The 18,748-nt window shown below is 35.5% G+C and overlaps 1 protein-coding gene across 2 annotated transcripts; it reads right to left on the reverse strand.

Moving 5' to 3' along the window:
- Nucleotides 1-586: 586 nt before the first annotated feature.
- Nucleotides 587-8,474, reverse strand: LOC149833614 (ATP-citrate synthase beta chain protein 1-like). Of its 2 annotated transcripts, none has more exons than XM_090010905.1 (17): nucleotides 7,934-8,474; nucleotides 6,338-6,466; nucleotides 6,130-6,232; nucleotides 5,959-6,024; nucleotides 5,731-5,854; nucleotides 5,493-5,627; nucleotides 4,861-4,921; nucleotides 4,710-4,786; nucleotides 3,924-4,079; nucleotides 3,713-3,841; nucleotides 3,446-3,578; nucleotides 3,217-3,344; nucleotides 2,998-3,103; nucleotides 2,741-2,817; nucleotides 2,566-2,636; nucleotides 1,490-1,774; nucleotides 587-911 (listed from the first exon to the last, which is right to left on the reverse strand). In XM_090010905.1, exons 2-17 carry the CDS (start codon nucleotides 6,435-6,437, stop codon nucleotides 836-838), a joined length of 1,827 nt encoding a protein of 608 aa, XP_089867031.1. In that variant the 5' UTR covers nucleotides 6,438-6,466; nucleotides 7,934-8,474; the 3' UTR covers nucleotides 587-835. The 2 variants fall into 2 exon arrangements, with proteins under 2 accessions (XP_089867031.1, XP_089867032.1); XM_090010906.1 differs by having other exon boundaries at nucleotides 8,162-8,281.
- Between the last annotated feature and the right edge of the window lie 10,274 nt (nucleotides 8,475-18,748).

The raw sequence follows: 18,748 nt of genomic DNA on the forward strand, positions 1-18,748 counted from the left end.
AGTTTTTTTAGCTCAAGTTAGAGGGTACAAATTAAGTAGTAACTCGGCTTAGTTGGAACCTTCCAATGGTCGGTTTGGTAACCTTTTGTTCTTGCAGATTAAGGTCAAAGGCCCGTCTCCTTCTTGTTGTATGCCTTCGGCTCTTATTTTTCTTAGCGTAGGCACTTTGCAATTTTTTACTGTTCTGGATCCGAATAGTTTACATCCCTAAACTTAGCAGAATCCTTTTTCCAAGAAACTTGAAACTATGCATTTCTTTCATGCTTCTGGAAAAATTGTGGTCGGGAAGCTCCCTTTCTCCCTTTGCAAGTGGTGGGGTCTTGAGTATGGGATAGAGGTTTTCCTTTCCACTAGGTCTGGATCTTGTGCTGGAGCTTGGGAGGCCTGGTTAACAGGTCCAAATAACGAGAATGTAATAGCATTCTTAGTTGAGATATTTATGATTCAGAAATTTTTTTGACAAGAATCAAAATCTCTTGAATACAAAATGCTCAATGGTCTGCTCTATTTTTCACACAATTTTCTAAAGGTGGCCCTTTCCAGCCACTGGAAACAATTGCTAGCCTTGGCTACAAGAATTTCAGGATTGATAATTAGAGGAAGTTATTAATCAATAACACTATAACAGGTAGCCGCATACCAGAATAAACTGCCGCACATGTTAAATTATAATTCATCTCAATACAGCAGCCTAATACATTAGCAGTGAAAAAACTGTTCCCTCCTTGACATGCTTCATATGCAATAGGAACAACAGAAACCCAAAGACGAGAAAGAAAGGTGAGCAAAGTAATCAGCAACAGCATCAACGGCAAAAGCCAGCAAAACTCCATTCTTACTTTGTGTAAAGAACATCTTCCCAGGGGTGTCGGTACAGTGGCTGTTTTAGCCTCTTCTGGTCGAAGGTATGCCTGTGCATTTCCAAAACAGCAGTCAAAATATAGTAGCGAACAAGGGCTAATCATACAGGCAATTGATGATGAGAGCTGGATTGGTTCGAGTTGCATTCTCTTAGACAAGGAATCAAATACTTTGATTTTTCTTGATGGTGAAAATTCGTTCGCACTGGTGACTGGAAAGTGAACAAGGTGCAAACTCAATGTTCAAATCCAGGTCGAACAGAAATTACAACTGGAGCGCTAATGACTCGAGATGGTTGCGTCGAGATGAGATACAACAAACAGGCTGGAATAGTCTGTGTGTCAGTGTGTGCATGCGCATGGTACATCATATTTTTTGCATGCATGCGTTGGTTTTCCAAAATGACCAGCAAAACCTTGCATGATTCTGAGTCGTACTTGAAAACACTATTATAAGCTAAAGGGACCAAAATTGCATCAATTATTGAGAAATGGCCCTTCAATAGTAACGTGAGAAATTAAGACCCAAGTACTTAGATAATATGTATGCCCCTAAGAAGCATGCATCCGGCAGAAAAGCAGGGTAAAAATATGAAATCTAATGATTCATGATGTTCAGAAAAACTTACCCAATCAGACCGATTGAGCGTGCCAGCACAAACAGTCCATTAAGATAACCAATCTCAACGATCTCATCAATTTCTATCTTGGTGAACATTCCACTACCAGAAAGGAGATCCAGGAAAAGTGACCCAATAGCTCCATCGACATTCAGTACCAGGTTGTTTGCCTTTGAGAGGGTGTACTTCTCTACTTGCACCGCATATTCCATATATTTCACAGAAGGAAAATATGTATGTGCATATTTTTGCAGCAGCTCCACTCTTTTATCTCTGTTGTCTCCTCTCTTGATTCTTTCACCAAAAAGAATTGGTTTTAGAGGTTGTTTCTAGATCTTATAATAAAGCATCAAACAATTAAGATTTAAGTATACCAAGTAATTTGATATCTAGCCAAACAATAACTACATAACACAACTAGGAAAGGACAATATTTACTAATGTAGTATGTGCTAGATTCTCAGAAATTGGTATGGACACGGAACTACATGACCACACCACATCAAGTCAATCTCTGTGTCTTTCTAGAGAAGCAGCCCCATGTATTTTTGTTCTTTTCTTATTGGAGGTGGGGTAGGGGTTACGGCTGGTAAACAAGCTGAATGAACTGAATTGGAGGTGTTCAAGCTCAGCTCATTTTTGTGGCCAGTTGAGCTGAGCTTAAGCTCATGATGAGCACAAGCTAAAAGAGCTGAGTAACCCTGGTTTTTTTTACAGAAAAAGAGAAAAAACAAAATCTTACAAAGCAGGAAGTAATGGGATTTGAACTCTATTGAGCCAAACTCAAGCGGACTTGTTTGCAGAGAAAATACATTTCTGTTAATGCTAGAAGCAATAGGATTTGAACTCTAAACCTATTGCTTGCAAGCAAAACAGTTCAACTATTTATTTTATACAACACTCTGTGATATAAAATGTGATACATGTGGAATCAGGACTAACATGCTGATCATGTAGGATGACTGATCAATTATGCAATTTCCTATACCCATGATCAATGCCAGGAACTCGAATGCATTACATGTGAAATCAGGACCAAGATGACAATATGTAAGATGACTGGTCAATTATGCAATTTCCTATACCTGTGACCAATGCCAGGAACTCGAATGCCTTTCTTTTTCATTCCTTCAACAAATTCATAAGGAGAAAGGCCCTGAGGTGGAGCAACAAACAAATTTCTTCAGTTGATCTAATCTGGTAAAGTTACAAAACAACCTAAAGCCTATGGATACTACAAGATCCTTTGTCCAAACTTACCTTATCATAGGCATCCTTAAAATACCGAGCAGCATCATCAATGGCACCACCAAATCGTGGACCAACAGTGAGCAGCCCTGTTTGGAATATAGAAGGATTTAACATCCCTTCAAAGGGACTAGACCAGCTCTTAAATGTTTGAAAGAATAGCACATTACGCTCCTACTTAGTGCATTACAGGGAAACCCTAAAATAGGTTCAACACATCCAACTATAATTACACTTATGCCACAAGCAGCAAACAAATTATGTCTTACCAGAAACAAGACTTGACACGAGATCTTTTCCAGCCCGTGCAGTAACAATCGTGTTGTGAGCTCCAGAGACACAAGGACCATGGTCAGCACATAGCATGATGCAAATCTGACAAAGTGAAGACAGGATAAGCCGACTGCATGGAAGCCATTCTCAAAATTGTGTCACAAAATAAAAAGAGATAGGTCTGTACGTTTGCAGGTGGTACACAGCAACCTCACCTCAATGAACTGTGTGCAGTATCTGGGAAGACTACGCTTAAACCAAAGAAGCGAGATAACATCACCAACACCATAACCTCGTTCCACAATAGTTGACATTGGCACACCAGCATAGCATGGCTCCTCACCTGCATACAGAATGGAAAACTTAGGAAAGAGTCAACCAAGCCTTTGAGACCATGTAACACTACAAAATTAAGCAAATCCTAAGGTAATCCAAGAGTCGAACCTCTGTCATCAGAGATTGTGGAGATAATATGAGTTGGTGCACGAACTTTTCCACTTTTAATAGCTGTATTAAGATCCTCCGGAATAGGAGGTGGTTTGACTTCAGGTATAGGAGATATCCTTCCTTCTTCAACCTAAATAAAGAAAGCAATACAATGTGGGACAAGTCTCCACAGTAGGTTTCATACACATGGCTAATTGACCAACGGCAGGCTTCAAATATTGAAACTATAATATAGCTGTATGTGGAGAGACAATGATAACATACAAGTTTCTGGAATGTTTCTTTAATAACATCCTCAAATGCTTCATAGGAAGTTGGAACCACTGCACCTGCTTCCCTTAATGCTTGATTCTTTGCTTGAGCAGATTCCAATTCTCCCCCACTTTTAGCACCCTGAGTTTGAAGATTTTAAGAGAGATTAAATGAGAGAAATGGTCTTTCAGCAGAACAGTGAAAAAACTGATCAAAGTCTTACAGCGTGACCAAATTGCACTTCTGATTTGAAGAGTGTCGCACAGGTTCCACTGACCCAAGCTACAACTGGCTTATGAATTTTTCCATGTTTTAGGGCCTCAACTAAGGAATATTCATCTCGCCCACCAAGCTCCCCCAGAACCACCATCATTTTAACCTATAATATCAATTAATAAAGCCAACACAAATTTTAGGTCACTTGAAGGTCTGCAAAGAAGAAACAAAAGGGAATGTTTTCATATAAAATTTCAAATGAAAGGTATTATTCCAAATGCTTCCATTCAACTAAATTTTTTGTTTTGTAGAGCTCTGTAAAAGAGCTTGTGTTTATAAAAAACCTACAGAATCGACATGTTTATAGCAAGCTGGTCGAGCCCAACACAGCACATAGCTTAAATTTTAGAAGTATCATGCTAATGACTTAGGGACAAGCATTGAACTCAGAGTCATTTAAGACCAAGGTTCGAAGAATCAATGAAGTGACTTGGTTTCTGCAGTTCGAAGAATCAACAACAGGAGCCTCCAATGGTGTGGTTTCTACATAAAGAACTTTTATCATTCAGATCAATATTTGGTGATATGACCGGGCTTATGAAACTGTGTGTAAGAAGAACTAGAATTTAATCTCTTCAAGTGAAAACCTTACAGGATTAGGAAATATGCCAGCATTGCCATCAATTTCAGTATTCATTTGGACAAAAAACGAAAATGCGGAACAGATGTAGCAGGTAAAAATCTGTACAAGAACCATCAAAAGACAATAGCAGACAATGAATTTATGAACTACCTGAGGAATATTATTGAACCGCAAGATATGATCAGAAAGTGTTGAGCCCGGGAAGACGTCTCCTCCAATTGCTATGCCTGAAAAAATGAATATTAAACAGAAATCCTTGAATATGGATGCTCCAGTAGCAATATGTGACAGCTGTGTATACCTTCATAAATGCCATCTGTGACACGTGCAATCGTGTTGTACATTTCGTTTGACATCCCACCCTGCATTTATAGCGAAGAACAAAGAGATTCACCTTTTTTCATTGACTCAACAAAGATGACTGAAACTAACACTGCCAGAGGCATGCATCCATACAAACACAAACTGCTTAAGTGAAAAGGGAATGATAATACATAAGTTGCATCTACAGATAGATTACCATATGATGCTTCAATCTTTTCCACTGTTGTTTATTGGGTAATTAGTGCTGTGCATTTATGTTATTTCCATAAAATCTATTGTGTTACACAATAATATGCTGCATCACCAGTTCAGAATGACTTCATCAAGCAAGTGTAGCGAGGACAGTACACTGCTAACATTAGTTTTTTAAGGTTCTACTTCTACAGATGCATGCAATCTAGAGGTTGGAAAGTTTCACTGCAGAAGGCGTTCATGTTCAGTCTGTTATAAGTGCAGCTCTTAAGACAGCAATTCATCCATAACAGACATGCTGGCAGAATAAACAATATCAAGAGCACAAATTTTGCCCTATGAAAACAAACAAAGAATAAAAAGCCTGGCGAAGAAATCAAAGTTAAACACCAAGTGAGAAATTGGAAAAGTGCATACAGATTTGGACACAAATCCAACAGATCCAGGCCGATAAAGCTTGCAATGAATTATATTGTCAATTGTTCCTGCAGTGTCCCCTATCTTAAATGCACCTGCTTGAATACCACCAACAGTAGCAGGACCGATAACCACCTGTCATTGAGATCAGCTAGTCAGGTTAAATGTGACATGAACAAGAAATTTCTTTTCCAGAAAAATACAGACTTGAATTGCCAAAGGAAGTCAATAACTCCACCTTATTGTTAGCCTTGGCATAAGCAATCAACTGCTTAGTATCAGATTCTGGAACACCTTCAGCAATTATAGCCACAACCCTGACAGTAGGCTGTTTAAGAGCAGCCAAGGAGGAAGCAGCTGCACTGCAAATACAGCAAAAACACTAATTCAGCCAGGCATCACTAGAACAACGTCCTACTGAATGCCTGTATAATGTTTCTAACTTCTGCATGAGCCTGTCACTAACCTTCTAAAGGATGCAAAGTTGATAAAAACGTCAGCAATTGGGTGTGCACTACATGCTGCTTCGATGCTGGAGAAAGAAAAACCGGAGGCTTGTTAGGAAGATTTTTCTGATTCCTGGAACGTTTGTTTATAGATCAGAGTTATAACAATTGTAATTAGGAAACTTGATCACCTTCCGTGGACAGGGATGGCAATTTCCTCCTGACCAAAAAATAGTTTCTGAAATCCCTCAGAACCAGGATTTATTATGCCAGCAACAGATGGAGTCTCCCTTCCTAGATACACCAGCACATAGGGTTAGCAACTCAACATGAACCATAAATTATGGAATTGAAATTATAATGTATATATTGGCATTTTCAATATGGAGAAAGACGAACCGCATAGAAAGTCAAAATCAAGCATGCGCTGAATAGGAAGCTGTTTATAGTTGTAAAATAAAGCTTGCGTATTTTGGGAGAATAGTTGCCCAGTCGCCATGTTGTCGAATGGCCTTCAGCATAAACGACCTGCAGGAGATAATGGATTTATTGGACTTCTGAACATAATGAAAATTTGTTCGCAGAAACGATAATGCACAAGTCAAAAAGCGCTGAAGCTAAAATAGATGTTGATCCAATGAAAGATGTCCAATGGTATAAGTACAACGATATGTGCCAGTTTAAAGCGCCTTTCAAAGGTTTTGCTCCCTCTAAACAACAGTTTAATAGCCTATTAAACTAACGCTAGCCTTATCATCTGAATAGGTGGGAGCTATGAAAAGAACAAATAAAATTAATGTTCTCGAGATAGGGAGCACCACAAAATGCTACACAAATAAAAAAATATGGAATCTGGTTATTTCAAAAAACCTTAAAGTTATTAAAACTTGTTATCCATAAAATAAAAAGGGATATTATTGTTCCTTCCCCAACACAACTGATAATTTCTCCCACCTATTCACATAATACTGCTATGAAAACTATATCCTAAAACTAAAGCACCCGAATTGGGAAGAAGTAAAAAACCAATATGATACTAAATTGTGCGCTTCAAAATGATCCAGAAACAACCCAAGGAGGAAAACAAAAACAAATGCGTGAAATTCTACACACTTGCTCTTTCAATCAAAGGACCATTTAACCTTACCTCCAGAAGAGGGTGGGGAAAGAAGGAGAAGCCGAGATCCCAGCGTAACAAAAGAAATACCAAAATGCAGAAGTTTCGGGAGAGAGAATGATAAATAGAGTTTAGATCAATAAATCACACGATTTGGCGCCAAAAAAGAAGGTGAAAAAGGGGAATTTTTTTTTGTTAATATAAGAATCCTTATACTTCAACAAAATCCAAGAACGTCCATAAAAAAGTCTACTAACTTCAACGGTTCAACCCAGTAAAATATAAGATGCTACAAAACCCACCATTTCGCAACAAATCAAATAAATTTCAACTCCGAAATAGCATTTGATAAGAAAAGAAAGAATCATTTCCAACAAAAGATTCCATTTCAAAAATGAAGAAAAAAAAAACACAAAATGCGAAAGCAAAATTTCTAAAAGTTTCTAACAAAGACCATAAACTCAAATTCCGCAACTCTACCCATCCCTAATCAACAGAAAACAAAATGCAAGCCCCTAGAGAGCAAAATCTCACGAAATTCATAAAAAAAAGAAAAAAAGAAAAATTTTCAGATCCTAGCTCCCAGAAAACTCAAATCAATTCTCCACATTCCGATTTGGAACATACACTCTTCAAAGCGGTGATTAACTTGGCAGAAAATGGAAATTTTAACAAAAATTCCAAGATCTCTCCCTTCAATCCTCGGCAAGAACAGACGAAAAGAAAAAGAAACAAAAAAACAGAAAAACGAACGAGGAAAAAACTTAGACTCAAGCGTCATTCTAAAAACAAAAATCAACACTCTGGGATCGTAGAAGAAACATATCAGGCAAAGAGCAACGAAAACTTGATGAATCAGGACAAACCGGGAAACTAACCTCAACTTCAGGATTTATGATCTCAGATTCGCTGCAGAGGACGAGAAGGAAGCCTAACGGAGGGAGCGATGAAGACGAAAGAGGGAGTAAGAGGGGGAAGGGTGGCGGGTATTTATAGGGAGAGGGGGACGGAGGAAAGAGTAGGAGGAGGGCTCGTACATTACATAGATCTACCATCCACACCCGAGACGGGGCAGAGGGTGTTGGTACAGATGATGAGCAACAAACCTAAAGTGCGCGTCACGTGGTGGGAGGAGTTTGACAGTTAAGCGGGCCTCGCCAGTCCGCGCATGAACGCCTCTGAATCCCTCTTCAATTACCAAAATGTCCTCATCTTTGTCTACTGTGGAACAAACACTGGTATCTACTGTGTACATCATCACTACTTCCAGCGTAACAATGTCGTAATAGCGGACGAATACAAGGGCTTTTTGAAATCTCCGCCTCCATGGTAATTGGGGGATGAAGGATGAAATCCACAGATTCAGTGGATTTGGCACTTCCTACCTGTTTCTTTGAGAATGGCAAGCACTTCCCCAATATATTTTTGAAGTTGTTTGAGAGTGTGTGGATTTAGTAGTTGCTTCTTCAGTTACTAGTTTTCAAACATGTATGAAAATATGATTTTTTTTTTTAAAGGTTAAAGGCTCATACTGTGAAAAAAGCAATAACAAATACAAAAAAAAAATAGATTTTCATAAATAGAATATCAAAAAACATAAAAAAAAAAACAAAAAAAAACATAAAATGTCATCTTGTCTATCCAAAAAAAAAAGGAAAAAGAAAAAAATCTTGAGCATGATTTCACAGCCGAGAAGAGAAGCTTTGCATATACATTTTGATTAGAAAATGCACAAAAATTAATAATTCACAATATTACATTTGCCAATTAAATAGTTGGAATTCCACAAAAAAAGAGGTAACAATGTTGTGCACTCTAATGTAGATTTGAGTTTGTTTTTATTTATTATTCCCAATAAACCGCGCACCCCAGCACTAAGACCTGGTCATGCTGGCTGAGCCTGTTATACCTATGATTGTCGTGTGCCGGCAGCCTAGAACTCCAAGGATAAGATCTCTTCTCTTAGGGGCTATGTTATGCATTGGCTGGTGCAATGGGATGACGCCCATGTGAATCGAACCTTGACTGTCCGTCTAACAGAAGCCCTCACCCCATTACACCAACCCCCCTTGGGGAGTAGATTTGAGTGATTTTTTACAAACCACATTTGCCAAAAACCAACCTTAACCTTATATGGCTGTTTGGGTGAAAAAAACTTTGTTTTTTAGGTTTTTGGTAACTCAAAAAAATAAAGCAAGGTTAGCCATTTTTCAGCCAGTCATCGGCTAACAAATAGCCTGGCCAGTGTCACGGTCACCCCAGCCATCACTTTTTAGAAAAAAAAGAAAAAGAAAAAATAATTGGTGAAGTTTAAAAAAAAAACAAAAAATCACCGGTCATTTCCCAGCCAGCCACCAGCCGTTGCCCGACATGGGTGAGACAATCCCAGCCAGTGGCTGACCGGATTACCATGGTTTTTTTTTTTTTAAAGATGCCCGTCCGAAAATGACTGGACTACACTCGTGGTGGGGTTGCTGGCGGTTGGCATAACCCCTCCACTGATAAACTAGGTTTCCTTAACCTAGGAGGAAGTGGTTTTTTCATTGCGAGCTAAGTTTTCACTCAAAAACCAGGTTTCTAACCTGGTTTTGGTTGTCATCGACTCATCGATGCTTATTTCTCAAATACCATCATTTCTTTTTCTTTTTCTTTTTTAAAATACGATGAGTTAAAGTACATGACATTGCTCACTCAAGCTTTCTCTCATTGCCAAAAATCTTCTAATACAGCTTCTCATAGTTATGTCTCAATTCCAGCATCTTATCCGCGCTGGTAAGCTATTGTCTCACCAACTAACTAATCATACACAAACCCCCTCTTTGGGCGAGTTCTTCTTTTTTCACCTCAGCAATCGTTTGCAGTTTCTTTCCCAAGGGCAAGTTCTTATACGTTACTCACCCCAATCAGTATTTACTAGTTTTTTTTTTTTTTATGAAAAAAGGTGTTACAAGTTAACTCTATTATAATGATTTAGACTATTTTTAAACAATTTTAATCCTAATAATTTCTTTTTTCCACATAGAAAACTGAGGTTAGGCAGACCCCTAGGTGACGTGCACTAACTGGACAAGCGGAGCCCGTTGGTATTTATATCCTAGTAAATTTTGATTTTTTACTAAAAAAGTATGATAAAACCGATCTCTTATCGTAGTAAATAAGCCATGTTAAACACAGAGTATCGCTAGATTTATAACGTTGGATTGTTAGAAGCATGCACACAAGCAAACAAGAGTACGTACTACTGCATGGTATTGTAGCATAAAACCACCATATTTTTATCCACAAGCAATGCCCTCTTACCATGCGAGATGCTTCTTGGATCATGCATGCTACAACCTTCCAATTCGTCCTAAATGCAATAGGCCAGATGTGCTGCATCTGACGAGGTAGAATTTATTTGGATTTGAAAAATATATATATATATATATATATATATTGGATCTGTAGAAGAAAATTTAATGGAAAATTACTGTACTGTTTTCATAAATGCCACGATTTCGGAATCAAAATTTTGAGCATGGAGAGGATTTCGGCAAATTGTGAAGCGTTTTTCTAAATCACATCATTTCACAAAGACAGTATATATAGTCAATTTTTAAAACAAGCCTTTTAGGTATCAAAATGCAAAATTGATTGGATTTTGATCGGAATCTAAATGTTGATACAACATCATATATATATTAATTATGAACTTTATCCAAGTCCAAAGAATAATCTGATTAAGCAGATTCAAATTTGGTTCGAATGCACAGATCTTATATGAAAAGAAATAATGTGTCTGATGTGTATTAAATATGTGATCAAACCAAATCCATTTGCACTCTTACCATAGAACTTGTCAAGTAGAGCCATGAAAGGGCCGGGTAGCACATGCACTAGGACCAGGTGGGTTAGCCGTGCAAGTCCGGATCATGTCCAACTTTGAGTTGATGGTCCGCGGACTCGATTGGCCCTGGCTTAGTCATAACCATACACAGAGATAGGTATGGATATCACAAACGAGACGCCTAGCTATTTACATTTTTCTTTTTAGGTTAAGAATAGTTGATAAAGATCAGAACTCGGGTTGGACCCAGGACTGGTTTCACAATTTATGAACTAGATTTATTCCACATCCTACTCTAATCCAATACGGATCCTACAAGCTTGATGGATCCTGTGGTCCTGGAGCCTCTTTTTTGGATAGGGGTGGACATCGGGTTGGGTACCCAATGATTAGTCAGGTGTCCGACCCAAGATGAGTCAGGTTTAGGCTGCGCTTGTGCAGACTGAAGCCTGGTAAGTCTTGGGCCGAACTCTGCCCAAGTGGGATCACATTGGGTAGGGTCAAAATTAGAAATAAAGCCCAAACATATACAGAAAGATTTAAAAGTGTCCGGCCCGACTGGACCTGAAATAACCCTAACCCCACAAGAGCTTAGTCAGGCCCATGGACCCGGTGCTGACTCTGGCCTGGTGTCCGCCCCTAGTAATAGACCAATTGTGCAGTAATGGTGGTACTTGTCCACCATTCTGTCTGCAGTTAATGTAGTGGACCAGTGCATTGAAGAGATGCAAACTGTTGCTTCGTTACTGTGTGTGTGTGTGAGAGAGAGAGAGAGCATGGTCTTTGCTCTCTTGTGCTTTGTTTTTTCAACAGAGAATGAAGGGCGTGATTAGCGATGCAAATGAGTTGGATCGAGGGTGAAGGTTTAGGAATTTTTGGCTGTTTTGGATTGGATCAGATTTTGATTTGAATCCTCATGTATTTAGCTGTTTCAGATCCAAACTGTTGATTGTCCACGTAGTGACAAATGTTTTTATCCGCAAAATCTTGTTTTTCAAAAACTTGCGAAAAATTGATAAATTTTCTTAAATCTCACATTTTTGGGCAAAATCTTGGCAATAAAAAAACAAATTAAAAAATATAAAAAAAATATTTTTAATAAAATTTATCTAAAAAAATACTTGGTTTTTTCATGATAAATAGCCGTTTAAAACGTAAATATCGCGTTTAAATTGTGGTATTTATGTCTTTTCATAAATCTCGTGATATTTTTGAAAATCTTGCCAGAAATTACCGTTTTAAACTTTTAGGCAATTTCTCACGATATTATCGCAATATTTTTCATAAATCTCACGATATTTGTCACTGTGATTGTCCATTGTAGGGTCACAGTTAGGAGCAGTGTTGTCAGCATGGGTGTTTATTGGCCCGATACTAGTCATATCACCAGAAAATCAATATGATACTGACCTTAATCGGTTATTTTTAAAAAAAATATAAAGAATAGTTTAAAATTAATTTTCAATATTATTTTAATGGATTTAATACGTGTCACTTTCTGATTGACCTGAAATATTTTTAATTATTTTTGGCTTCACTTGAGAATCCGCCTATTCACCTGAATCGTTAGGCCAAATGATACAGGTCCGATTCCAATACTGAACATTGGTTAGGAGGCCGTCTAGGTAATTTACTCATGAATTCGCTCCTTGTACGCTTTGTATACCGTTTTGGTTGCTACTTTTTGAAAAACTGATCATGGTACGTGGTTGGCAGTTGGCAGTTGGCAGTTGGCAGTTGGTTAGGGGTAGGTGTAGCAGTCGCATACATTGTCTTGTGTCCCACCTATCTTTACAAAATTAATAAGGACGGAAAAGGATTGCAAACAACGGAAAGTGACCACATTGAATGGTAAAAATGATGTGTTTTTTTTTTTTAAATCACATAATTTATTAAAATTTTCCCTACAACCAAAACCTCAACTTTTTTAGGACCTTTTTACTCTTCACATGCATGAAACTCACAAAGTCCGCGTAATATATTGTTTCGCTCATCGGGTATTGCAAATTTTCACTTAAAAGAAGGTTTACATGTTTTTTTTTTGTGGACCTCAAAAAGTGCACAAAAAATTATGTTATTTATGCAGTCTCCTTTGTTTCATCATAAATACCTTTGTAAAATCAAATATTTTATATCAAAGTTATAAAAAAGTGTGCAAACCTCCTTTCTCCTCTCTTTAACCCTAACTTAAATGTATATTCGCACATATTCTTTGTGGTCTTCATGAAGTACGCAAAAACAAGTTTTGTGAATCTTCTTATGATCGTAACTTTGCAAATACCTTAGTAAAATTACATATATTTGGTACCTATAAAATGTAATTTTCATAAAAAACACTGATTTTGTGTTGTGAACATAAAAAACTTTGATATGTGACGTATTTGTGTTTTTCACATTATTAAATATGCGATCTTATAAAATATGTGGATTTTCGTATGAGCATAGCATAAATTCAAAGCTAAGGTTTCACAGAAATTAGAGTTTTTGTGGTCTCCAACCAGTGATAAATTATGCTCATTTTCTCAGGGCCAAGTATCAGCGGTAAGAAGATCAACGATACTTCATCAATGACAAGTTTTTTTGGTAAGCGCATCTTATGGTAGGGTGAGATAGGAAACAATGTTTTTGCAAGTTGTTCATGAAGGATGCAATTGATTAATTGAAAACTCATTATCATCAAGATGTTATGATATGCAACATTAGGCCCAAGAGATTGAGGTACCTCTGTACATACTATGTTTTCTCACTCATCAAAGAGGCAGTGAGAAACAACATTCTTGTGAAATAATAAAATAAATGCAATACATAAGCGACTTTATTTTGTAAAAGAATGACATGAATGCAATGTATAAACAACTTCATTTTGTTAAAGAACGAAATTAATACAATGTATAAACAACTTTATTTTGTGAATGAATGGAGTAATTGCAATGTATCAACAACTTCATTTTGTGAAATAATAGAATGAATGCAATGTATGCGCGACTTCATTTTGTGAAAGAATAAAACAAATGCAATGTATGAGCGCCTTTATTTTGTAAAAGAATGTAATGAATGCAAACAAGTCCACACATATTTTATATGAAGATGAGAAAGTTTGTGTATATTTTATCAGGAAGACTTCACAAAATCCTTATTCCCGCAAAAAAATATCAATATTTGCGAGAATGAGGAAGTTCACATAAAATATATCCAAACTTCCTTATCCTCACAAATATTGGTCATTTTTTGCCTATATTTTATATAGACTTCATGAGATTCGCAAAAATAAATAAATATGTGAATCTATTTTTTAGTCAGAGAGTGTGATACAACTTGATTCAATTTATTTATATTAAATGTGGTCATACATATGTTCATTATATTTATTTTATTCATTTAAAATTGAACCCGACCGTGTGTGTGTGTATATATATATATTCATTACATTCATTAAAAAATGAACATGTTACAAACATTCACAGTACATGTTCAACATTAGAGGGTTGGGTAGACTACGTAGCACAGAGTCATTAATTGATGAAATGAGGAAAGGCTTAACATTAGGGGGTCATTCTTTGGCTTCTTAATGCCAGTCGAGTTACTATTTTTGTGTGCACCCTCTCTTCTCTCACTCAAATGATTGAGGCCAAATCATCTCTTATACAATATGACTCTTGAGCCTACGAATCCTTTAATTTGACCTGGAGCATACACCAATTCCTTTAAGGACTCATTTCTAGTCAAACATAGCTCCACATAATATTTTAGGTTTGATCTTTGGCTTCTTAATGCCAGTCAAATTACTATTTTTGTCTAAAAACCATCTACTCTCTTGAGCAAATGATTGGGGTGAAACTGCCTCCTCCGTGCACTCTCTATAATCGGGTCTACTCCTTTTGTTGAGGACCATCAACATTATTTACCTTCTCAGCATCTCCATCTCCTATCTTCTCCAAAAAAAATTATCCACCTCAACTATGGCATCCTCCCCTTGTTCCAAAATTTTCTCTATCGTTGTTTTTTAAAGGCGAAAACAAACCCTAAAATGTGAATTGTCACTTTTTTACTATCAAAGCATCGTAAAAATTGAAGTGTCACAATTAATGCTAGTAGGGACTTTCACAAAAATATAGAGAGGTTTGCATTTAAGTCTTCAATAAATTTAAAAATCTCTTGTGCACTACTTACAAAGTTTCAATATATTTCAATTAAAGGAAGTTCACATATACATTTGTGCGAACTTCGTTTTATATATGCAAATTTTGTGAAAATATATATGAAGTTAAACTAAACTACATAAATATATGTAAAGTTAAATTTAACCATGTAGCTTTGTAAATAGTGGACAAAGTTTGCATATATTTTATGCAAATACTAGACTAAGTTCACATATACCTCATGGATTTCCTCATCCTCGCAAATATTAGTCAATATTTGCCTACATTTTATGTGAACTTTCTCATCCTCGCAAATATTAGTCAATATTTGCCTACATTTTATGTGAACTTCCTCATCCTCGCAAATATTGGTTATTATTCGCTAATATTTTATGTGAACTTTTTCATTCTCACAAATATTTATCATTGTTCATGGATATTTTATGTGAACTTTCTCATCCTCACAAATATTTGTCATTGTTCGCCTATATTTTAAACAAACTTTCTCATCCTTGCAAGTTAAAAATGTAATTGTTTAAGAAAAATCCTTCACCTAGAAAACATAATTACAACCATATATTGCATTGATTTCGTTCATTTAAAAAAAAAAACCTACTCATATATTTTGATCATTTCATCTATTTAAAAAAATAAATTTACTCATATATTGCACCCATTCATTAAAAACTGGATTTGCTAATACATTGCATTCATTCTATTTGTTAAAAAAATAAACTTGCTCATACATTGCATTCATTCATTAAAAAATGAATCACCTTATATATTGCATCTATTCATTCAAAACTGAACTTCATTCATTCAAAAAAATGAATTTACTCATACATTGCATACATTCATTCAAAACTGGATTTGCTTATACATTGCATTTATTTTATTCATTAAAAAAATAAACATGCTCATACATTGCATTCATTCATTCAAAACTGAATTTGCTCATACATTGCATTCATTCCATTCATTTATAAAAATAAATTTACTAATACATTTCATTCATTCATTCAAAATTAAATCTACTTATACATTGTATTCATCCCATCTTTCAAAAAAATGAGCATACTCATACATTGCATTCATCTCATTCATTCAAAAAAAGTGAACATGCTCATACATTGTTAGTCATCCTTGTGTGAATCCATAGACGGAGATTCACATTATTGGTCTTTTTTGTGAGCAATTGCAAGTACTAATTAATCAATTGCAATTGTTAATTGTTCATTGCTTTCATATCTCACTCATACCATATGATCAAACTCTGACTTGTCAAACATACTTGTATGAAGTTCAATTTCCATTTTCTGTCCCAGTACTACATGTATAGTGGGACAAATATACTACAATCGTACCTTGAACCATCATATATCAAGTCAAGACATACCTAACATATACATAAAAGATATAAGAGTCATTGAAGCAATCCATTAAAGAACTCTTAACAAATCCTACAGTTTACAAAGCATACATATTCTAACATATTGTTATTCATGTTTCTGCTTGTTGTGCTCAACCTCATTGCACTTGTATGACACAACATCTATATGTTTTGTTCTTTGTCTCTTCACCTTAGGTCGCTTTGCTTTATGAATCACTTTTGATGGATAAACATGTATAAGAGTCAATAGAGCGATATGTGAGACATTATCTGTCATCAAAATGAATGGATATGCATTATATACAGCTCGATACAATTCAACTGTAAAGAACATGTCACTGTAATCTTTTGGTAGTTTGCCCTCATACAAAATAGATCTTCAAGGGGCAATCAACTGTCATATGTGGGTTCTTTCTCCTGCATACAATAGTGACTCTATTATTGTAGCTCTTTAAGAATTTTGCTTTATAGTTATTCTTGATCACATAATCTTTTAAAAACTTATGACAATACTGGAGATCATAAACCGTTTGCCGATAACAATTTATTGATCATTTGAATATGTTCTTAGCCACTGAAATTGTTTACAATCATTAAGTTATTCGTTATGCAAGTCATCATATAAATGAGATGTCTTTGTTTCAATGATTTTCAATTAATCTTCATTGTAGGAGAATTTATCGAACAACAACCTATTCAATCACATCTCATTAGCGTAATAACATAAACCAGTTATATTGTCTAACAAATGTTCATATAGGTTATACAACATACCAAGGGTTTGACTTCTCAAATGTCTTTTGTCCCATATCATCATTGTTTTTCTCTCCCATTAACATGATATATTCATCATCATCATCGATATTATCTTATTTTTTACAATCGACATGATAGTTGCTACCACTAATTAACTATTTGATTATACAAACAAAATCAAAATTCATTGTATTTATCACTTTTGTTGCTTTCATACATTCAACATTCTAGGATTTTCAACATTCAAGATTAACTTGTAACTAGCTTTGTCATATGCCTGGATGTCATTCAAATTACAACGATAAAGATCATTGACATTGGTTTTCCCAAGTAGTTTCACATCCTTTGTAGTGATTCTTTGATCATATACAACATCAATTATTCATTCTTTATGTGCCTGCACATCGAACATCTATATTTCTAATCGGTTCAGGCAACTACATGCCCTCTGTGTGCTAAAGCTGAATATTTGAGGCGTCAATATCGTTCACTATTTTGGACAATTGGATGGTTGTCAAAGGACTAAGTTCGATAGATGGTGTCTCATATAGATGCATATTCTCTACTTATTCTTTAACTTTGCGAGCAACTAAGTAAATATTATCACGAAATAACATTGATTTCACATCATCATCCAACACATTCATCTATATATGTTGGCTATTTATGTTTGAAGAAAAATTGTATCGGAGGTTCATTGACTCTTTCACATATCCGATTTTACGAGACATCAAAGCTATACATTTTTTGTAACTATTGTTTTTGAGGATGATTATAGATCTTCAAGCAGGGTAATAAATGTTACGATAATATACTCTAATCATTTTAGAGACCATCATTATCTGCCTACACCAACCACACAACATATCATCCATCTAATAAAAATAGCATGTGAGAAAAGATCATCCATACACACTTCATAAATGTAATTAACATAACTATCACTTTTAAAACCAACTACTCACAATAACCCCTTAACCCATATGGTTATGCATTTTAAACCCTAACTCCATTACACCAATACAAAAACATCAAATATTAATTAAAGGACAAGCAAATAAATATAAATCAATCACAACATAAACAAATATATATATGAAAAAAAACTTAAACATAGTAAACCATAAACGGTAAATACGATGACAAATATTAAATAAAACATAGAAAATATACAAAAACATTCACAACAACAACAAAACACAAATATGCATAGGGCTATTAAATGTTCATATCTACAAAAAAAGTTTAGAATGAAATATAACAATATGTATATATATATTATTCATATGAAACTCAGCTTTCGACCTAACCAAAAAAGTTGATGAGAAAGATGATATTGCAACCTCATCAAAATGCAACAAAAATTTTTCACGAAACCCGCCGCAAGAAAAAAATGTTTAGGGTTTTAGAGGGAAAAGAGTTATGGTTCTTTTCAGAAACAAAATTTTAAAAAAATGATTTTATATGTGATTTAGCAAATCATATGAACTTACTCTAGTTCGCATGCCAATAATTTGTGCAGATCGATATGTATTTATGAATCTCTTGAAAGAAAATTTATATATTTAAGAGAAAATTTATA

Source organism: Nuphar pumila, chromosome 6 (genome assembly GCF_984573655.1).
Source record: "Nuphar pumila chromosome 6, dmNupPumi1.hap1.1, whole genome shotgun sequence".
NCBI classification, from domain to species: domain Eukaryota; kingdom Viridiplantae; phylum Streptophyta; class Magnoliopsida; order Nymphaeales; family Nymphaeaceae; genus Nuphar; species Nuphar pumila.